At 44.3% G+C, this 23,533-nt stretch overlaps 1 protein-coding gene across 2 annotated transcripts in view; it reads right to left on the bottom strand.

The window, feature by feature from the left end:
- KLHL6 (kelch like family member 6) overlaps positions 1 to 20,983 on the bottom strand; it is a 52,538-nt gene extending 31,555 nt beyond the window's left edge. The window contains exons 1-2 of one of the 2 annotated variants that reach the window (XM_059064539.2): positions 20,691 to 20,983; positions 2,932 to 3,097 (exon numbers count right to left, since the gene is read on the bottom strand). In XM_059064539.2, the coding sequence (XP_058920522.1) occupies positions 2,932 to 3,097; positions 20,691 to 20,983 (459 nt within the window). Of the gene's footprint in view, positions 1 to 2,931; positions 3,098 to 4,457; positions 4,519 to 20,690 lie in introns of those variants that run through there. The other variant, XM_067035337.1, reaches the window with a different exon arrangement.
- Between the last annotated feature and the right edge of the window lie 2,550 nt (positions 20,984 to 23,533).

Consider the following 23,533-nt stretch of genomic DNA (forward strand, 5'->3'; position numbering starts at 1 on the left):
GGTAACCTATTCTTACAAGATATGTACATAATAGGTAACAATATAGAGCACTGCCTTCAAAATGTCAAAGAAAATTATTTTCAACCTTGAATTTTAAACCCAGGCAAAATATCAATCAAATATGAAAGGAAAACAAAAATATTTTTAGACATTTAAGTCTCAAAAAATTTATCTCTTAAATACTCTTTCATTGTAAGATAGTAAAGATTGTGATCCATTAAAATGTGGGAGTATACAAGAAAGAAGATATGGGATCCAGGAAGAGAAAATCCAACTTAGAAAGGAGGTAAAAGGAACTCCCAGGATGACAACTGTGCAACAAGCCTAGAGAGCGACCAGTTAAAATTAGAGCAGAAGGAGAGACGGAAAAGAAGTTATCTAAAACTGATGCATCGTGAGATAACAGTGTACACAAATCATTTAGAAATCTGGAAGTAGATAAAAGAAGAAACATTTAAAAACATGTGAAAGTAATTGTTCCAGAAGAGTAGGCTGAAGCAGGGGGTGGGAATAGGAGATTACTTCTTCATTTGAAGACTTTTAGCTATAGTTTACTTTTTAAGCTTGTATTAGTTTTGTATGGCCGTCACAACAAATTAGCACAAACTTGGCAACCAACCAGAAATTTATTCTCTCACAGTTTTGGTCTGTGAATCAAGTTGTCAGTAGAGTTGGCTCTCTCTGCAGGCTCTGAAAGAGATTCCTTTCCATGTCTCTCTCCTATCTTCTCTCTCCTTGGTATTCCCTGGTTTGGTTGTTTTACTGACAAGGAAACTGGAGCACAGCAAAATTATGAAATACACCCAAAGCCACACAGCCAATAAGTGGTGGAGCTGGCATTTAAATCCAGCAGTCTGGCTCCAAGCTGTGCTATTACCACCCTGCTAGCTGCCTCTGTATAATCAATGCACAGAAAAGGACCTGGAAGTGTATATACTAAGGAAGCTGCCATATTGCCTCTGAATAGAAAGAGGTTGTAGGTAATTTTTATGTTCTTTTTGCTTGTATGGATTTCTAATTTTCTGAAATGAGTTTGTAATGTTATTACAATTTATAAATATTAAAAACTGCATTTTAAAAACAACATTATCTCCTCAGCCTATATTATAAGACCTACTTTCAGTTAGTGGGAAAAACAGGAGACCTTGTTACTAGATCCAACACTGTCACTCAAGGCACACAGTAAGTGCTCAGTACAATTTGTATTCATTAAGCATCTACTCTGGTGTCAGACACTGTACTTGAAGCAATACATGCTATTACTATTATTATTGTCAGTGTTACCTGTCCATCTTTAGACAAGTCAACAACACTTTCTGGACCCCAGGAAAGTATATTAGCATGGAGGTAACAATTACAACTGTGGTTTGAGTGAATTATGGTGAATGGGGTGATTCTGCTCAAGCTTATTGGTCCTTTGGGGGGAAGCAGTGAAGAAGGGATACTTGCCTTGTAAGAGAAATTTCCAAAAAAGCATAAAAGCTGAACTAGATTCCCTTACATAACGCAAGAAGGATTTCCCTGAAGTTAGGCTGGTGGAATAGCAGGTAGAGGGGATGAGTTAGGGATGTTGAGCATGAGGTTGCTGAGCCCCTCCCTCTACATAACAAAGGATGTTTCCCTGCCAGTGAATAAGGCTGAGGGTTTAAGCAGATAAGGAGAGAGAAAGGACAAGGGGCTGGGTGAACAGGTGGTAACTGACTTGGCCACATTGCCAGGTAAAGCGTGACCAGTCCTTTGGAAAGTAACTTGTTCTGTATCTTTAAAATGCCCTGAGGAAACTGAGACAAAATTGGCTAACACTCCAGAAACCCATTACTCAGAATCATCAGTGCTGTTCCATGGTTGATTTATCTCCCTCTTTACACTTTCCCTTCCTTGCTGGGCTTCCTAAATCCTGCCTAGACTCCAGACTCACAAAGATAATCCAATTGCCCATGATCTTGACCCTAGACCCCTCTTTCCCCACCTTCCCAGACTTTGTTTTCTGTTCTTTTCAACTGCTGACCTACTGATGATCCAAGAGGATGCCAACCCCCAAACTCCCGAACCATGGACAAGATCTGATGCTTGTCTTCAGTCCCTGGGAATGACCTGGTCTGTCCCTGGACTCTGTTTATCATAAATCTCAACATCCTCAGTGGGATAATCTCTGTCATAAGCCAATGGAACCGAGCTCAAGGTGTAATCTTAGACCTAGGCAAAGATGGTAACTCAATCTGGAACTCCTGTGATAACTGTGGGTGCAATTGACATAACCTGTGGGTCTAATTATTTTATGAAGCTAACTATAATTATTATAATCAGACTGAAACAAACACAGTTAAATGCAAACAATAAAACTTAATTCTGAGGGTTCCCTATTCATCTTCCATGACACCCCTCATGAGAAGTGCTCTTCTTTCACCCCCACCACAAATTGCTGAGCAGCAAAGTTCCTGCTTCCCCTGGAATCTAGATACTGCTCCCTGAGAGGCTGCATGGTATAGTGGCATACATGTGGCCCCCGGGCTCAGAAAGCCCAGGGTTCAAATCACAGCCTTGTATCTTATTCTCAATGTGCCTTGCTTTCCCCACCCGCAAAGTAGGGGAAAGTGACTATCGCCCTGGGTTGTGCTAAGGAGTAGAAGGTACATATATGAATTGGTGACTGCAGTCCCCACTCCAATTAGGCTTCTATACATTGTAGTCATTGTTCCTGGAGTCAGGAACCAAGTGTAGGTTCTAGGCAACAAGCTCCCCTGGATTCATTGCTTTAAGGGGTCAATGACTCAGCTCTCCACTCCCCGGGAAATTTCAAGTAAGCACAAGCCCAGCTAAGTGTGTATGTGTGTCCCAGGTACAGGCCTGGGAGCCGGGCCAGGCAGGTCTCCAGAGAATTGCTGCTTTTTTCTCTCCAGAGGAGAGCACTGGGCCTGTTTGTTCACACACCTGGAAAAGGTTAGCAGCTTCCAGGACCCGCTGGACGTTCTGCTTGGTGATCAGAGCCTTGCTGGTGTACGTGTAGTCCAGAAGAGTGTGCATGGTCTCTGCGTCGACCCCTTTGATGATGATCCTCTCCTCATACTTTTCCTTTAAATCATTGCAGAACATGGCCCTGGGAGAGAGATATGTGAATGTGAGTCCAACCGTAATCCTTGGTTCCAAATCTAAACAGACCCCCTTCAGACCAGTCTGCCCCATGGGACAGTGAGTTTCCCAAGGTCGGGACCTGGGCCGATTGCTCTCTGTCCCTCAGCACCCAGGACCCACCAGATGTTCCATGAGTGCTTACTGAACTAACAAGTCCTGCTCTGCTGGGCCCAAGTGTCATCCCCAAGGCAGTCCCAGATCTGAAGGGACACCAGGAGCCCTACTGGCACACCTGGTAGGATCTAAAGCTCCTTTATATTGGCCTAAAGTGTGGAATTCTTCTATGCCAAAGCCTTTTCCCAGAAACTGTGCTAACTGAGGCAGTATCCACCAGGGTGGGGTGCTGGTGACAGAGTGTACGTTCTAGAGCTGGGACTTTCACCCCAACACAGAAGGGATTATACCCCTAAATCCTGTTCCTACTCCCTTTGCCTCACCGCCTATTTAACTCTGGAAATAACTCCTCAGTTTCTTCCCCCTATTTCCTCATCTACAAAACAAAGGTAACTGCTGTGGTTTTCCAGGAACAAACATCAAAAAGTCAGGAAGAAAGACATTGCGAAAAGAGAGAGAGAAAGAGAGGAAGAAATCACTTGACAAGCTGATTTTTTTTGTTGTTTAATTTATTATTTTTGGCTGTGTTGGGTCTTTGTTGCTGTGCGCGGGCTTTCTCTAGTTGTGGCGAGCAGGGGCTATTCTTCATTGCGGTGCGTGGGCTTCTCATTGCGGTGGCTTCTCTTGTTGCAGAGCACGGGCTGTAGGCACGTGGGCTTCAGTAGCTGTGGTTCATGGGCTGAGTAGTTGTGGCTCGTGGGCTCTAGAGCGCAGGCTCAGTAGTTGTGACACATGGGGCTTCATTGCTCTGTGGCATGTGGGATCTTCCCAGACCAGGGCTTGAACCTGTGTCCCCTGCATTGGCAGGCGGATTCTTAACCACTGCACCACCAGGGAAGCCCCAACAAGCTGATGTTTGAACCTGTTGTTTTAGCCCATGAGATCTTCTCCCCTGGGTCTCCCTCTGTCCTTTTTCCTGTCTTTGTTTTAATCAATAAGAATCTTCCTACCCTTTTCCCTCCTCTTCTCTCCTCTCTCAACTGGCCTCTTTCCCCCTCCCCAACAAGAATATGACAGCATGACACCGAGAGCAAATGTGAATTCTGCAAAGTTAACCAATGCCAGCCTGGAATCAGAGGAGCAGTGGTGCCATTTGGGCAGACGACTGATTTACAAGCCAGTTTTTTCAGCCATAAAATCTCTTGGCCAGAGGGGCACAGAGCCATCTGTGGAACCACACATGTTGTAAAGTGAGGTCATGAAGCACTCACCTGGCTGCCTCCTGATTCCACAGCGAGCCCTGCCATCACGGCAACCACACAATTTCTTCCCCAGCTCAGCCTGTCTTCCTGGGAGGAGTCGGAAAACCTCACTCCCTAAACCTCCCTTTGTTTGTCTCTAGAGCAGAGCTGCCCAATGGAATTATGAGGCAAGGTATGTGTAATTTAAAATTTTCTAGTAACCATAATTTTTACATAAAAAATAAGAGGTAAAATTAATTTTAATGTTTTATTTAACCTAATACATACAGAAATATTATCATGTCAGCAGGTAGTAAATATTTTTAGTTATTAGTGAGATAATTTACATTCTTTTTTTTCATACTAAGTCTTCAAAATCCCTCCTGTATACCTTACACTTAAAGAACATCTCAATAGGGAGAGTGGGAGGGAGGGTGATGCAAGAGGGAAGAGAAATGGGAACATATGTATATGTATAACTGATTCACTTTGTTGTAAAGGAGAAACTAACACACTATTGTAAAACAGTTATACTCAAATAAAGATGTTAATAAATAAATAAATAAAGCACATCTCAATCCAGACCAGCCATAATTCAAACGCTCAATAGCCACATGTGGCTAGTGGCCACTGTAGTAGGCAGCGCAGCTCCAGGGCGTCAGTCCTGAACTCTGCTGTTGGGTCACCCAGATCTGCAATCATCTCAGGGGGTAAAGTGAATGTTACCTACATGAATGTCGTGCACATGAATATATGGGTAGCAGGACATTTAGCAAGAGAGGGTGGGCAGTGATGATGGGGTCAAATGCAGCTTCATGTAACTGAGGCAACATATCAGTGGAATCCTACCAAAGTGAAATTTAGAAGTACCCCTTCACCTAAAATGTGATTTTAAAATCAGTAAAAGGTGAATTTTGTTGAATCTGCATGATCTCAAACATTCTAATGAAAACTGAAAAAGTCTTCTGTAGAGAAGTTTTAATATTAAATGAGATAGGTATATAAATTGTCTAATTCAATGCCTTGCACTTCAAGGGGCTCTTCTGAAGCCTATGTATTTTGGGGGTCCCATGTGACATGATTATTGGGATGTCTGGGATCATTTGGACTCTTGATCAGGCTGTCACTGCTAGACACAGCTTCTGAATTCTCTTCGAATCAGTCACTGAATAACATCCTGGCCCAGCTCAGCCAATACTTAACTGGGTGTCTGGAATCCCCTGAAGCCAACCCTCAATAGCTGGTGATGTGTATGTGTATGATGAGTATGGGGGAGCAAGATGAGGGAGGGGACGAGGCCAAGACAGAAGTCATACAGAAAGTCACTTTGGCCTAGTCCTGCAAGGGACCTCTGGAGAATATATTCCAGAATTGTCCCAAAAAGAGGCAAAGAAGCTGGGCTGTGATTCTCCAGCACCCTGTGACAGTCTTAGTTACAGGCCACCCCAGGAGTAGGTAAATTCTCAGGCCCTTCTGGGTTTTGATGTGTGTGGGTGTGCATGTACACAAGCAGCGTGATTCCAGGGGCCTAGGGGAGGGTGGGAAGAAGAGCTGCAGTGCTGGCTTTTGAAGGTGGAGGGGCTGGGCTCTCTAGGCTCTGATGCTAACTTACCACGTGATTTTGTACAAGGGAGCAAACCTCAGTTTCCTCTTCTGTGGAATGATATAACAATAGTCCTGACCCCAGTGAGCTGCTGGGAAGAATAAGATAATTACCACTCACCAAGTGGCTGGAACAATACCCAGCACTCACCAAGGGAAGGCATCTCAGACCAGGTCAGAGGAATCTCAACAGGCTGTGGGAGATACTGGGAACAGGCAGCCGACCGCACTCTGACTCACAAGCCGGGACCTGCCAGCATTGGGCTTGGTCCAGTCAGGTCCCTGCACGGCTGTGCACCACCCATTCAGCACAGAGTTAGGGCTAGGGCTGCTCACAAACTGCCTTAGAGACATGAGCATGGTGTGGGCACACAGTAGGAGCTCAATAAATGTTCATGGGTGAGAGAGGAAAGGAAGTGCTCCAAAGACTGTCCTTCCTCTGGGGCTTTTTTGTCCTGGTTTGGGTCCCAAAGTCCCAGCATTTCTCTGCTTTCCTCTGAGACTTTTTCACTGATTTTCTGCCCCCTAAATAAACTCTCCTGGGCCCCAGACACCGTGCTGAACACAGATAACGTGAAACTAAGGAGAAAACTACATATTTCTCATAGACCAAACTCCTAGGCCTCCTGCTGCTCTCCAGGAGATCCACGGATACACTTTAGCAAAGTTGGGACCCCCTGGGCAAAATGGGCCATCCCTAGGTTTCCACTTTAATAACAGTAATCTCTCACATTTATGTGTGTAGCCTTTGTAGGGTAAACAGCATCATCTCTTTTGATTATTATACCCATTTTATAGGTGACAGACTGAGGTAAAAGGTAAGTGAATTGCCTAGGACCCTACAGGTCGTCGGCAGTAGAATGGGGACCAGAACCTAGGACTTTGGGCTCTTAATCTGGAGCTCACCAGTGCACTAAAATCAAGAAAATCAGCAGTAATTCAAAGCCATCTTTAGGGGTCAAACTAAGTGTCAGCACTGAGTGAACCAGACCGCATTTTGCTCCCCAAGAGCACAGCTGGGTTAGTTACTAACCATTTCCCCCTTAGCTTTTACAGGAGGTAAAAAAAATTTTTGTGTAATAACAATATTTTCTAGACAGACACTGACCAAGTCTCATGAGATTCTTGTAAAACAGAGGTGGCTATGAAGATCCTCTTTTTACAGTTAGAAATAATCTCAGAGTAGGGAGTCAGTTGCCCAATACTTCAGCAGTGAGTCAGTGCCAATTCCGAAATAGAGCTCATCTCCCATAGTAGCCATGAAGACAGCCACGGGCCCAAAAGTCTCCTGGAATGAAGTCAGGCCATGGCCCCATCACTCTGCCTGGGCTTCGCTCCCCACCAAGCTCTGCCAGCCTCACTCCTGACTTCATTCAGGTCTCTACTCAGACGTCCCCTCCTCAGGGTGACCATCCCTGATGCTCAGTCTAAAACAGTCACTTCCTAACATCATCTCTTTTGTTTTTCTTCATAACCCTGTAACAACCTGAAATTATATTACACATCTATTGTTAGCAAGTTTTTTTTTTTTTTTTTTTTTGCGGTACACGGGTCTCTCACTGTTGTGGCCTCTCCCGTTGCGGAGCACAGGCTCCCGACGCGCAGGCTCAGCGGCCATGGCTCATGGGCCCAGTCACTCCACGACATGTGGGATCTTCCCGGACCGGGGCACGAACCCGTGTCCCCTGCATCGGCAGGCGGACTCTCAACCACTGCGCCACCAAAGAAGCCCCTGTTAGCAAGTTTAATAATTGTGTCCCTGCTAGAATGTGAGCTGAGTGAGGGCAGGGGTTGTGCCATGGTCTACTTGCTCCTGTAAGCCAAATGGACTCCCCTTGTCTCCAAACCCACATTTCTCCTCTAACTGCCATGAGAATAAATAATAACGACCTCCAAGACCAATTGATTGGAGCAAAGTATGTGTGTGAAGAGCTATATTTTCCAGTGATTCTCTAAATCAGAACCCCAAGCCCATGGTGTTTATCCTAAGCCTACCTACTTGAGATTTTACATTACAAAACATCGTGGTTGTTCTTCACCTTAATTTGCTTTTGCACATCTTCCACTTCCTTGCCCAAAGGTGAAACCTGGCTTCTGCTAACGAAACACCGCTTCCCTCACAACCCTCTTCAGTGAGGTCTGCTCTGATTCTCACTTCCCTTGGTCTGGGAGGAGAGTCAACATTTGTGCTCACTACCCACTGCCACATCCTGACTAGGCTGTTGCCCTGGAGGCTCCTTGTCACTCTCTTTTTCCAAACATTTTCCATCTCAACACCCCCCATCCCCCAGAAACCCACGTTGGTTTCCTTATGGCCTCCATGTCATTATCCAGAAATCAAGGATCAGCCTCTGCTTAGAGATTTTTCTGAGCGTTCCCTGGCTTTGACCACTTAAAAACATGCGAACTGGTCCCAATCCTCACCCCAAGGTATTCAAATGTTGAGGCTTCCCCAGTCCTAAAAGTTAACCCTACTGTAACAGGGCAAAGATGATCATATATGTGTTCCAGACTTCTCCCACCACCAGCTGCCACAGAGGAATCCGGACTGCCAGGCCTGTTCTTTGGGCTTTTATGATACAGAATCCAGAGGAAAGTGGGAGGGCGAAAGGAAATCTTCTAGCTGCGGATGAAGAGGAGTTTTGAAGCAAGAGGCAAAGGAGGATTTACCTCAGGCTGGGCTACCCTCAGGGCTACCCAGACGGGGCCAGAGTTGGGGCTGACATCCATCTGCACTCACCAAGTCCTGAGCCCAGATGTGGACAGCAACAGTCCCCAGGGAAAGAAGCACATATTTCTAACTGGTCCACCCAGACAGAACTTTTTAAAATTCTTACAAAGATATCCTAAAAGCCAGCAGCCATCAGAGATGTGGATAAGAGAGGGGAACAGATTTTAATAGCTGTGGTGTGTGTCTCCCTCAAAGTATTAAAAACACACACACACAAGTTCAGAGCTTGAGTTACTTTGAAATTACTTGCTATGGGACTTCCCTGGTGGTCCAGTGGTAAAGAATCCGCCTTAACAGTGCAGGGGACGTGGGTTTGATCCCTGGTCAGGGAACTAAATTCCCACATGCCTCGGGGCAACTAAGCCCGTGTGCCACAACTACTGAGCCAGTGCTCCTCAACTAGAGAGCCCGCATGCTCTGGAGCCTGCATCACAACTAGAGAGAGAAGAAACCCGCACGCCACAACTATAGAGAAGCCCGCACACCACAACTACTGAGCTCGCGTGCTTCAACTAGAGCCCAAGTGCCGCAAACTACAGAGCCCACATGCTCTGGAGCCCGCGCACCACAACTAGAGAGAGAAAACCCGCACACTGCAACTAGAGAGAAGCCCACGCACCACAACAGAGAGCCCATGCGCCGCAACGAAAGATCAGCATGCCTCAACGAAGATCCTGCATGCCGCAACTAAGACCCGATGCAGCCAAAAAAATTAAGAAAATAAATAAATAAATAAAAAACAAATCTTTAAAAGTGAAAGAAAGAAAGAAAGAAATTACTTGTTCTGTTTCCGGGTTTTGCTCTACAGTGGGGTAGCACGGGTGGGTGGAGGACTGATAAAATTACACTACCTTCTCTTTCTCTTTCCAGTCTTGAAGCTCAGAGAAGTATGGTTTGTCTTTCAGTTTAGTTTATCTTCCAGTCCCCCAGCCCTGCTTTCTTCCTCCCCTTCTCACCATCCAGTGCTGCCCCCCTCCTTTCTGTCAGGCTCTCTGTTGTCTGGCTGCCTTGAGGGCCCTTAGAGAGGACTCAGAACGTCACTTGAGACTGTCTCCCCATCCCCACTGCCTCAGCCTTAATTCTGACCTCATTTCCTCTACCTGTAATTTCTGCAGCCATCTGAGGGCCTCCCTAGATTATCAGGGCCTCCACATCGCCGCCCAAAGGGTTAACAGAGAGGTTGGATCACTCTCCTCATTAAAAACTCTTCCCTGGCTTCCCACTTCCTATAAGGTACCTTTCAAACTCTCCATCCTAACCCAACAAACATTTCATGCTACCCTACCCTGCCCATCTCTCTTGGCCTTCTTGGCCCACACATATTCTTCACTCCAACTTTAATCTTCTACCTGTGGTCCCTGTCCTTACCCTGCATGATACTTTCCCAGATGTGGCTTTTTTTTGGCCTGGAACACTGCTCCCTTTCTCCCCTTTTTTTGGTCCCCTTGGCCCAGTGCCTACTCATCATTTAAAACTCTGCTCAGATATCACCTCCTCCAGGAAGCCTTTGCTGACTGCTTCTTCTCCAGTCTGACTTTGTCACTGGCAAAGCCCACTGGGGTCCCCAGGGAAAAGTAAGATGGAATCTAGCTGATAAGATAAGGTCTAACGTCTTCTTTTGTGCTTAGTTTGCCTGTAGGGGGTCGTGTGCAGAGTCCTTGCACCTAACTCGTTGGATTAGAGTTCCCTGGGCGGAAGCACCGGGCTGGTCATCTCAGCTCCCAGACCGTGAGCAGAAGCGCTGCGCTCAACACTGCAATTCACGCGGGCGGTGGGCCGTGTGCAGAGACGCTGTGTGCCCTGCACTGCAATTCGGAGTGAGAGCAGCTCACCTGCGCCAGCCCAGTGAGAACTCGGTACCCTCCCCTCGGAGGAGAGCCTTATAAAAGCAGACCCACCCACGGCCTCTCTCGGGAGAGTGTGTGCTCTAGAGTGACAGCTGGCACTTCTCCATTCTCTGATTAAAGAATAAACCTTTCCTTTGCTTCAGAACCAAACTCGGTCTCGTTCTATGGGCACGAGCGACACCAGGCAGGAGGACCCTTGCTGGGGCATGACTCTAAAGGGTCGGTAACAATTTCATGCCCCTTCCATAAGCAGAGCTCTATCATATCCCTTATTACTCAGTGTTGAAACACTGATTTACCTGTCTCTCTCTTCCAACTTATTGTGATTTCGAAGTCAAGCAAGAACCATAACTCATTCATCTTTGTACACTCAGTGCCTGGCCTTGATAAATTTGTGCCAGTTGAATGAATACGTGAATGGGTAAGTGGGTGGAATTTCACTAAACCCACTCAACACCATTGTACTGAAAGCTTAATATTTTGTGCCCCCAACCCCCAGATATTTGCACCTTAAGAGAGGTTATATGATCCGGTGTTCCTCAATTAAAGGCCTATAGATCACTAGTGGTACACGAAAAAGTGTGGGAGGAGTGCAGCTTTTCACAGCAATTACTAAGAATTCTCCCCCGCTCCTTCTTCGGGGTCATCTGTAAAATAGACATCGTCTGCCAAGCCAACCTGCTATCCTGAGCTTTAAGGATACTGCCAGTCATTTGAGAACTTTCCTGAATTTCCTCATCTCCATTCTCTTTGTCCTGTTTCTTTTGTGTGCTGTGTCCACCAACCTCACCTTCCTGGAATTATTCACCAGGCATCTGCTCCTTCCCTAATTCCCCCAACACCAGCCCCCTGCAAGCCTGAGCTCGCTCTACATGACGTGATCTCTTGAACGCCAGTCAGCTCTTACTTGACCCTAGACCTAGATCATTATATGCAAAGCTGCTGATCCTTAATTTTTATAGATCCCTGAGTGTCTCCTCAGGAAAAGCTATGATACAACTTTTGGTTTGATTGTGTGGTTTTTGTTGGTTTTTTTATTTTATTTTTTTGGCTTCATGGCATGCGGGATCTTAGTTCCCCAACAAGGATGGAACCTGTAACCCCTGCAGTGGAAGCAAGGAGTCTTAACCACTGGACCGCCAGGGAAGTGCCTGACTGTGTTGTAAAGTCATAACAGTGTCAGCACTCCTGCAGTTATTGTGGCCTTGAGGCTTTCCATAAAAGTTACGTGTACTAAAAGAATAAAAGAATCCTTACAGCTGGCAGAGGACATATAGGTTGGCTAAATGATATTCTTTCATAGCAATGGGGATTTATCTTTATACAGAAATGGCTTCTCCAAAAGAACATGAGACGGCTTATACTAAAGCAGCAGAGGTATTATAAAATAAAACAGTAAGAACAAAAAATAAGAAGATAAGAACTAAGGAATTAAAGTAGGAGGAGAATATATCACGGAAACCTAGGCTAAGGAAAGATAATGCGCTGAGCTTCCTGACAGCCAAAGCAAATACAGAAGTATAACAAGTTGGTTAATTAAAAAGTAAGCCAGGATCTGTTATCCATCTTTAATGGAAATTTATTTTTCCTTTTGTCCAGTACCCCCCCCCTCCTCTTTCTGGAAAATGCTCTTCTCCTCACCCAGGTCCCACTCAAACTATGTAGTTCAAGTAGGAGCTCTCACCGTTTTATAGACATCTCCCTCTCTCTGTGTCACACACACACACACACACACACACACACACACACACACACACACACACTCACCTCTTCATCTAACAATAGACTACTGAGCTAAGTTGGGCTGACCATTGTGCCCTTTGTTCCTGACAGTGATTGATCTAGGACTGGGTAATTGAATGGAACTGAGCCAATCAGTCTTTCCTGGGGAACTTTCAAACTGAAGCTAGCCTCTCAGTTTCTCCCTAGAACAAAAGCTGGGAGAATTGAGTTTCAGAGCTGCCAACAGGCAAATTCCCCATCATGAGGCAGACGTGCACCTGAGTAATCCTACCTGAGAGAGAAGCCAAATGGGTGGGAAGAAATCTCCCTGACTGCATTCAAGGGCTTTGTTCCTCTTCCTCCTGAGCTCTGCTACATCCCGGCCCTTCCTATGCCTTGGTTATGTGGCCAAATACCTTCCTCTTTTGCCTAAGCTGCTTTGACTTTGAGTTCCTATCCCTTGCAACCAAGAGAATGCTGACTAATACAGGAACATTGAGCAATGAGATGGATGGTGAGGTCCAAGGAGGTTTTACCAAAAACACAGATGTTCTGCATCTGGCCATCTCTTCTCAGGGATTGTTTGGCATTTACTATATTAGAATTTAGTTCTGTAAAGGCATTTTCATGAAGAGACTGTTACGTATCCATGTACTTGATGCAGGGATAAAGCTCAGAACTTAAGATGTAAATGATGAAAGTATTTCTCTGTTGTGTTTTAGTTGAATGCTGCACGGAACATTATTCAAAACTGGAGAAGAATATTTTTTTCTGTTCTTGATTGAAAGAAGATCCACATGCCCTAGACACCAGGGTGGAGATGATAGAGCTTACATTTTATTGAAAATTCAAAGGACCTGATTGCATGTCTGCCCTAAGGCAGCAACCTCTGCCCAGCATCTTCCAATCCTAAGAAAGTTCTGCAGGAGTCACTTTGTAGGCATAGCACATCTGTGTCCAGATGGTCACATGAGTGACCTATTGAATCCACAACATTCTGAAGCATTTGGATGTTCTCACTGCTCCTTCTAATTTTTCCTATGGTGACCACACTTTATCATCCTTCCCTTTTCTAAAGTTGTGCAATGGCCTCCCAACTCTTTGAGGACTTCCTGCTCTGACCAGGATGCCACTTAGTGACAGAAGCTGCAGGAGGAATATCAAGTTTTTATTCATGTCAAACATTTACGGGGTGTCTGCTGAATGCCAGCTACTGCAGTGGTAGCTCACACTTTCAGCCTGATTCTAGTCCATATATGATGGATGATGCCATATACTCTCACAGGTATGCCCAGGGCTACCCACAATTTGGAGGAAGAGGAGGAGGGAAAGTGCAAGTAATTGTCCTCTTGTCCTCTAGGATCTCAGAATCCTTATCTCTGATGCTTATGTGACAAGAGCAGTGGAATTCCCCAATACTTGTTTATCTCATATTACTTTAAGCCCTATTCTGCCTCTGATGCAGGCCTGTCACATAGTCGCTGCATATAATGGACCCTTGGCAATTTTTGGATGCCCAGCATCTGAAACCCTCCTGAGGTGTGGCAAATCTCCCTCTGAATGAGATGTAGTTTGTGGCAGAAGCCACTTCCCTATCTAGAAGCTGCAAAGCCCGATGCTCACTTTCCAGCTTGTCACAGTTACTACCCTAACATGTGTAACTCAGACCAATCAGCTAAACCAACACCAGGCTATGAAGTGGGAGCTGGCGGTGCAGAGGCAGGAACAGAGGAAAACCTGTTCTGGTAGAGGCAGCAGCAGCAGCAGCCTCCAGTTTCCCAAGACTGCAGTGGCAGCAGTGCCAGGGGCCATAGCCATGCTAGCATTGCCCTTCAAGGTCCTGCAGCAGCAAGGGGGTCCTCCCCACAAGTGTTCTAGGTGGCTTTAGGTTGTGGTCCTGGCCACTGCCTCGCCTCCCTTGCTCCTGTCTGTTTTCTGAGTTTGATGCTCCAGCCTTCTGGAGGATTCTGTGAGTTACCTACCTACATCCCCTTCTCAAAAGAGACAATTGATTTCTATTCCTTGGAACCAAGAAATATGACTTATTACCATGCATAAAATGTTTAGGCAAATAAATTTATGAGTGAATCTGTTTTATTATGTGTATTTTACAATAACCCACCAGGATAGGTAGACACAAATCATTAGCCTCACTGTATTGTTTTTGGGGTTTTTTAAATAAATTTATTTATTTATTTACTTATTTTTGACTGCATCGGGTCTTCGTTGCTGCATGCGGGCTCTCTCTAGTTGCGGTGAGCAGGGGCTACTCTTTGTTGCGGTTGTTACCGAGCTCGGGTTCTAGGCGTACGGGCTCAGTAGTTGTGGCGTGTGGGCTTAGTTGCTCCGAGGCATGTGGGATCTTCCTGGACCAGGGCTTGAACCCATGTCGCCTGCCTTGGCAGGTGGATTCTTAACCACTGCGCCACCAGGGAAGCCCAGCCTCACTGTATTGTTGATAATGGTGCTGAACCTCAGAGGAGCCAAACGATTCCTCCAACATTTGCAACAGCCAAGAAGGGGCAGGGTCTGGACTCAAATTCCAATGACAGAAGTTTAAGATAGTGTTCTTTCCACTATATCAACAGTTATTGGTTCCAGCCTCAATGATGTCCCATAGGTTCTTGAGGTCCTATACTTTGAAAGCATACTGTCTCTTCACCTCACATCCTGACCTGCCTCCTTCTTTCTCACTTAGCCCTTTGTCCCAGGCCAGTGCCCTAAGGCATGCTGGGTCTTTGCTACCAGCATCTGTCATCTCAGCCCCCAGACACAAACTGGGTGAGTGTTCCTACTATATCCTGCCTGTGCATGTGTGTGCAAGCACACAGAGGCAATAATTTTTACATCTTCTCCTCATTTTCAGCTTATGTAGACCACACTAGTGCATGGCAGGGAAGGGGAGTTAAAGGTTTTGCACAGGAAATGTCCTAACAGCCATATTTCTGCCCAGTGGAGAGGTCTGTTTTCAGTTTGGATCCCAACAGGGAAACTGTTCTTCCTAGCAAAGTGAATTCTCTGGAGGGTGAAATGGAGACAATGCTTTCTACTTGTTGTTATTTAATTGCCAACATTGTGAAGATTAAATGAAATGAAAAAGAACCCAACGAAGTTCCTGGCATGCAATGAATGCTAAAAATATGTTAGCCTTTCCACTTTCCAAGCTGTGAAAAGTACTTAATACAAGGTGTTTATTACTACATATTTTATGAAAACAAAATTTTGGAAGCATCCTATATTCATGATGAGTGATTTTCATATTATGCTTCTGTTAAAAAATGGTAGCTATATAAATAAATAAATAGTAGTTATGAAAATTATGGAGCACTATGGGGGAATGGTTATAAGAAAAAAGGGTGCAAAGCAAGATGCAAATTATACATAAACTATGGTTACAAGTATATTAAAATATGCAGATGAAAAAAGATAGAAGAACAATACCAAAGTGAAAATTAACTTTATCAGAAAGTTCCATAATCCCTTACCCTAAAATCTTGCAGCTGGATGTGCTTTGCCATACAGAATTGTTTGGCTATTACCATATCATGAATACTACATAGTACCTCCAGCACTCCTTAATCCAACACATTAGCACCTCAGCAGTGAATATATGAATAGTTGTCCTAAGTGAAATAATAAAGACTCTAAGTAGCCTCCTCTCAGTTCAGAAGAGGAGACGAGTGGGGTTCCAGTTGGATTTGGCCATCTAATAAATTATGAAAAACTTTTCCATTTTCAGCACTTTGGGGATTTTGAAATTTCAGATAAGAGATTATAGACCTATAGTACTTAAATATTAATCACCATATTGGTTCTGCCAAAAGGACAGTATTAAAGTGTAAAATACAGAACCCAGTGCCAGAAGTACAATCAACAGTCCATTTGAGTTCATCAGCAGTACCCACTGTGGCAGTAGCAATCCTCAATGTTTTTGCCATTAGCCAGATTTTCAATCCAGACCCAGATGGCTGTTACTCATCCTTGTTTATTCTATCGCCTGCACTTACTGGCTCCTTTCTAGATATCTTACGTCATTATGGAGAAAATGCAAAGGATTACATATAAGCAGAAATTATGAGTAGCCTCTTGCCCCCCTTTCTACCATCCAGTAATTGGTTAATATAGAATAATTATTCATAGGTTGTACCCACAATACCCTTCCCATTCCTGGCCTTGTGCTTGATTTTTGTAGCTAGTGGTTAAAGTCCCTTAATCATAGCTTCAGGGAACCAGACCCAGAGACTGAGGTACTGAGGTGCAAGGCAGGGGACAAGGAGCAGCAACAAAGGAGCTTACTGTTGACAACCTCAGCCTGGAAGCTTATATATTGATGTAGGAAGAGCCAGGCATCACGTAGGACTGAGTAGCCTGATGACCCCTCCCTACATCAGCACTACCCCCTTCCCCTGTCAACCCTGGGAATCACAGCATGGTTGCCCACATGGGTCAACATCAGAATTTGCCATATTCTGCAATGAGTTGCCCCCCTGCAAATGGACAGAACCACTGGCTTAAATGGAGATCATTTGGGAAGTGGGGCCCTGTATGCGGGATGCACAAGCCCTTCTAACAACTTTGATCTGGGGACCTGTCCAGAGACAAAACACAAATGGCAGCTTTGGAGCAATCTTATAAAAGACACTAGTAATCTTATAAACTTTTTAAAAATATTATTATAAATGTTAAGTCTGTGCTTCCCTCAATTTATCTAAGCTTTATTCTCCCTCACCCTTTTCTCAGCCTCAACTCTACGTGTTTTCCCAGATTCCTCATTCCATTGCATTGCAGACTTTTAAATAGGCCCCCAAAGGGAACTACATTGTCTGAGTTACTAATATAGTTCCTATTTACAGCCACTGTGGTTACATATGCAGCTAGACAACAGCTGGGCAGCTGGTTCAGAGAAGCTGTATAGGGTAATGGAAGTGATAAGATAAAGAAGTGGTAGATCCTCTGATGCATTTGGACCACATGAAAGATCACTGTGGAGAGGCTGTGAGCAAAAGATACCCCGAAAACTAAGCAAATGGAAAAAAGAGTGAGTTATTAACTTCAGGAAAGACAAGAAGATTTACAAGAAAGAAAATGTAATCATAAAACACAATTTGGCTCAACAGGAAACAATGTTTTCATAGATATAATGTAAACTCTTAATCCAAATGTATCAAAAATGTGATAACATTATATTGAGAGATGATAGGGAAGGGAAGGGAGTTACATATGTGCTAAATCCTTATCAGACCTACTAGAAAATTAATAAATGATGTCTAACATCATTTAGATCATTAACATCATTCTGAGAAATGAAGAAAGAGCAGTATAAGAGTATTTTGTAGAAATATAAATATAATACCAGAAGAAAGAGAAACAGCTAAATTTTGAAAATGGTGGGCTCTAGTGACCAAGACTGAAGGGTGGAGGAAGTGAAGAGGAATTTTTGGTTTTCATTATAAGCCTTTAAATACTATTTGACTCTTTGTTAACTATTTGCACATAGTACTTTGATAAAAATTAATTTTGATTTAAAAAGATATAAATGAAAGTTTGAAAGGCTATGAAACGAGAGTTCATAGAAATAGAACTGCGGATGACCCTTAAACATATGAAAAGATGTTTGACCTTATAAAAAATAAGAGAAATACAAATTAAAACTAACCTGAGATACTGTTTCTCATCTATCAGATTGGGAAAAACCCCCAAATTAGATGCCATCCTCTTTTGGCAAGGCCATGGGGATTGCAAAATTATTGAACCCCTATTAAGAAGAATCTGGCAATATCCATTAAAACCACAGATACATTTCTCTTTGACGCAGCAAACCCTCTTCTAGAAATGCACCCCCAGACACTCCTGAATGTATATGAAATGATGTATAAGATTATTTATGATAACATTGTTTATAATGGCAAAAAATTGGAAACAATCTAAATGTCTATCAATAGAGGATTGGTTAAATAAACTATGGTTCAGTCACTTAGTGGAAAATATTTATGTTCTCAATGAATAAAGAAAAAGCACCCTACATAATTTTACAACCAGCCTGAGGCCCACCAGAGCACAGAGGGCTATGTCAGAAGCTTCTCAGACAGAGCAGATTCTCTGCCCTTTCAAAGTCTGAGCATAAGAGGAACTTGGCTACCAACTCTTTTCAAAATCTTAGAAACAAAGCAGGACAGGCGGTGAGGCAATGTCAGACTTACTGTCAGTCCTAGGTCCAAATCCCACTTGGGCACTGTGTTAACTGAGACACTCCAAGTTTTGGTTCCTCATCTGGAAATGGCGAGACAACTCCCCACCTCAGGGGGGTTGTCATGAGGATTAAGTGGGACAGTGCATGTGACACAGGTGGCACAGGGCCTGGCCCACAATAAGTGTTCAACAACAGAAGTTATTTTTAATAGTAGAAACAAAAATGAAATGAATGAATCCCGTCTCCAGGACTGTGGTCATTATAGGAGGACGGTCACCTTGGAAATACCAAAATAAGAATCAAAAGAGAATGGAAGGAATTTCCCTTCATAACCACGCAATTTGGGAAGAGACTCTTCATCCACAGGCAGACACGTGTACCGCATGGCCGCCTCCAACTTCTCGTTGCCCGTTGCTGCCTCTGGGGCTGGCACACACTTTCCCTAAGCACCCTACATCAGCAGGGTTGGAAGGAACTGGGCCCAAACACCTTCTATTTAGACTCAGAAACCCCAGGACTGGAGAAAGCATTGATGTACTCAAGAGCACACAGCCAGCGGTCCTGTTTCATAGCCAGGTCAAGCAGCTAATGAAATTGCTAATCGGGTATATATTTTATAATAGCAGTTTTCTAGTGACCCAAAACAAAAAAAATTAAACCTGAAAGTGAGTGCTCAGCACATCAGCTTAGTTGACTCTCATTCATTTCTGAAAGGGGTTGTGATCAATGTAAAATCATATGATCAATATTGGTAGAGTGAATAATGTGTTCATCTATGTCAACCCAGTGTTATGGCTGTGCCTACACTTTACCTTTTATATACTTCTTGTGGAATAAAGCCTCCAATCTAGGGGCAGTTTGTATTGCAATAAAAACAAAAATTTTTAGAATGTGCCCAATCCTTGCTCCAGCAATGACTAGATATGTAATGTTGGGTTTTAATTTCCTCATCTGTAAAAGGGCATATCAGCCACCTTCATCATGCTGTTGCAAAAAATAAAATCAGATAACTGTCTGTCTGGCATATAGCAGGCCCTGCTTCCTACAAACCCATATATCCTCTTGCCTCGTATACATACGGGACCTAATCAGTCCCACAACAACCTGTCGACCTTGCTTTTTGAATTCCAAAGATTTTCCCCTAAGTGTATCAAAAAATGAAAAAATAAAATACCTTCCATGATATTTACGTAAATAAATAGTTTTTAATTTCCTCAGCCAGAACAAAGAGTTAGGAAGAATCTTATTAAGAAGAATTACAAGAGTATTTCTTTTTCAAGTTCTCCAGATACCTTTTGCTTCCACATTTCCCTTGGGGACTGGTTCCCACCATGTCTACATCGATTTGGAGAACTCTGGATCCAGCGGAATTTACTGGGTTCCTGATTCTCCCACATTCCTACCCCCAAGCTTTTGCCCAATACACAGCTCTTAGCTGAACTAAGCAGAATGAGGCGAAGAATTTCAACAGAGATATATTGAGCATCTATGAGATGCTAGGCACTATGTGAGACTCTTTTCCCTCTCATATTTAATTATCACAATAATCCTGAGAGGTAAGCATTATTGTCCCCATCTTACAGATGACGAAACAGAAACTCAGAGCATTAAGTGATTTGCCTCAAGTCACAGGCTCAGGAAGGGGCAGAGTGGGATGGAACCCAAATCCTTTGAATTTGTTGAGACTAGTGGCCTCTCACTTCTAAAGCACCTTTGTAACTGCTTTCTTTTCCTACCCACTCACTGCACTTAAACAGAAGCCCCTAATTTTCAGCAGATCATTGGATAACTTTGAGTGGCCACACTGCTTTCTCTACATCTATTGGTGAACAAAGACAGCATTATGTTTCCAACACACTAGTCAGGTGGTGGGAGGAAAATCCCCATAACTTCAGTAATTTTCCACCCTCTGGAACAAAGACATATACACATTAAGGTTCACCATAATGTATAAACATTACCTTTAAATGATGCAAGCTCTCTTAATATGACTTAAATTCTAAACTTTAAAGTTTAACAGCTTCCATTTTTGAATCTTGAATAGACACACAAACAGAAATAAATATACAAACCATAAATGCAACAGCCAACTAGTTACACTGGGCTCTCACATCAATACAGATTTCCCTGATGACCTGCACCCAATTTGACTCTGGTCTAGGCGTGCTGACCTGAAATAGTTGCTGGCCGCGGCAAGCACCACGCGGTGGCAGGAGAATTCCTGAATGTCCACACACAAGATGACATCTGTCAGAGCATTTTCCACTCGGAGGGTCTCCAGGCCATTCTGCAGAATTAAGGAGAGTCCAGTGTCGTCAAATTTTACCTTATCCCCGTTTAAGATTTCTACCAGGTCTCCCCTTTTCTGGGAGGGCTCATCTGTAGAAGGTGCCAGGGGCCCTTCCAAACTTTTCTCTACCACGTTGTCCATGGTCCAGGTGCCCCTTTGTCCTGCCATCAACATGCAGACTGAAGAAGTGCCCAAGTTTCAGGCAGGTCACATTGCAGAAGCTGAGCGGATTTCCTGTGCAGGGCCCTCCACTTATCACCAGCTGTCACACACACATAACAGGAAGTCTTGCACTTTCTCATCCTGTTACTACAAACGCCAGTAACTTCTATTCTTCTTCTTTCTGCAATCATCACAAGCTTAGAAATTACTTAGAAGGTTGTGTAGGAAGGGGCTCCAGTGAAAAGGAGTGGCTTCTCAGAGTCTGTTATTAGTGCTGTGTGGCTATTTCAGTCCACCTCCCCCCGCCCTCACATCCGTGAGGAGGAAGCCTCTGGTTCTGGTTATTACATTCATACTTCTGGTGCTTCTGTATCCCAAGGTGTCAATGATGGGATGGACAGGGGACATTCCAAATTCTCCTCCTCCTTCCTCCCAGGAGTCTGAGACCCCATGATGTGCCCCAGACCAGTCCATCGGGAACCTTGGAAAACCCACTTAGCTTTGGCATTCTCATTTCTGTCAGCTCTGCATGTCATTTGTCTTTGTCTTCCTCCCTGCTCAGGGGAAAACAATGTCATGGCAAATATGAATGTTCCCCTTCCCCTCAAAATGTCTATTGTTTTAGATATGCCTCTGGGGGCAGAGAAGAAATGGTCTCCAGAAACTCCATCCCCAGGGTCTTCTCTCTTAGAAGACCAATCAGGGTAGGTCGACACCAGATTGCCCTAGGAAGTCTCAAATTAGCCTGACCTCACCCAGCATCTATTGGTCATGCATCTAGTAGTGGATCGTGAAGTATTCTCATTGCCTCTGCAGGTCTCCATTAAATAGAAATAACTGTCTTTTATTAAACTCCTGCTATATCCTAGGAAATTTATAGGAGTTAAGGTATTTTAATGCTTATAACAACCCAGTGGCACTAATATGACTTTCCTCATTTTATAGCTAAGGAAACTGAGTGAGGGCCCAGTTCTTGCCTCTAAAGCCCCTGTTTCTTCCACCACCACCAGGCTACCAGAGCTGTAATATTGTGTTGGCCTTGGTCCCTTGTCTCGCACAGAGAGAACTGCTGGGCTTGCCCACTATGGCTGCCTCAGTGGCTGGTGCCTCACCAAAGCGGCTTCTGCTGTCGGCTCCTGCTCTCATTCCCCTTCTAGCGGTGGGGAGCACTGCCAGTCCTCCTGATCAGCAGGATCCCAATTCTCTGTCCTCGTCAGTGGTGACTGAAGCCTCTCCCGCAGTCCCAATTCTGCCTCAGCTCTTCTTCTCTTCTACGCATGGATACTTACTCCTAAAGTTGGGACCTTTGCTATTCTCCCAACACTTGTTCTTCATCCAGAGCTCTGTCAATCAAGATGTTTTTGGCTTCTGGGAATTCCCTGGTGGTCCAGTGCTTAGGACTCTGCACTTCCACTGCAGGGGGCACGAGTTCAGTCCTTGGTTGGGGAACTAAGATCTCACAAGCTGCGTGTGCATCCAAAAAAAAAAAGAGTCTCACATTATAAGAAGCTAGCAGTGTGGAGTCCCAGGCTGATCCAGAAGCTCAATGATGTCATGAAGGACAGAAGATTTTCCCATCTTTCACTCTGTCACCCTTGGTGTGATAAAGGTGTACCCTGTTGGTCACATAATAGCTGCCACAGTACCAAACACCATGTCTTCACAGAACCCTGGTCCAAAATAGGGATGAAAAGGGGCAGGCCTCTTCTCCATCTCTCTCTTTTTATCAGAGAGAAAACTATTTCCTAAAATCCCCATCATACTCTTCCTAGGTCACTTGGCCACCTCAGACCAAACACCAGGAAGAATAAATTGAGTACCACAATTGCCTTGCATCAAACACGATTCATGCACTGGGACTAGTCCACCTCCCCCAAGATCAAGGAATAGCTATCTGATAGCTGAACACAATCAGGACCTGTTAACACAGAAGAGGGAGGTGGGCTGGTGTACAGTTATCCTCCTGGGCTTGCCACAAGAACACGTACAACCCGAACCTCTTCTGCAGGCCTGGGCAGAGAAGAGCTCAAAACTGCACCTCCGTGACTCTAACTATGCCCTCTAGTAGAGCTGAGGACAACACATGATCCGATGCCTCTCATGGCATTTTGTCCTCTAGAACCTCTCAGATTATAAACAACATTGGCCATAATCCAACTCCATCCAACCAACCCCAAAACACCAAAATAAAGAATATAACTCAATTCTTCATTCATGGTAGATCCTATTCACCAAGTTCCCTCATAGTGTTCCATATATTTACCTCACAAGCCCACCCACCCCATCCCCTGACATAAGCTGGTAACTACTGTCTTCCCCCCCAAACCCTCCATTTTCCTAGTAAGCAAGCACACACAGAGTTGTACCATGAGTGTGATAAGATCTATGATTAGATTTTACCGGAAAGGTTAAAAAACACAATCAGTGCATCTCAGTCAACCTGGGTGTGTTCTGAGATTCAGAATGAACTTGTAAATATTCTCTACAGATACAAGCAAAATAAATCTGTTCTGTGGAAGCTTTATTTTCCTACCAAGCAGCAAAATATACAAACCATTGGCA

The sequence above is a fragment of the Kogia breviceps genome, chromosome 5, assembly GCF_026419965.1.
Source record: "Kogia breviceps isolate mKogBre1 chromosome 5, mKogBre1 haplotype 1, whole genome shotgun sequence".
NCBI classification, from domain to species: domain Eukaryota; kingdom Metazoa; phylum Chordata; class Mammalia; order Artiodactyla; family Physeteridae; genus Kogia; species Kogia breviceps.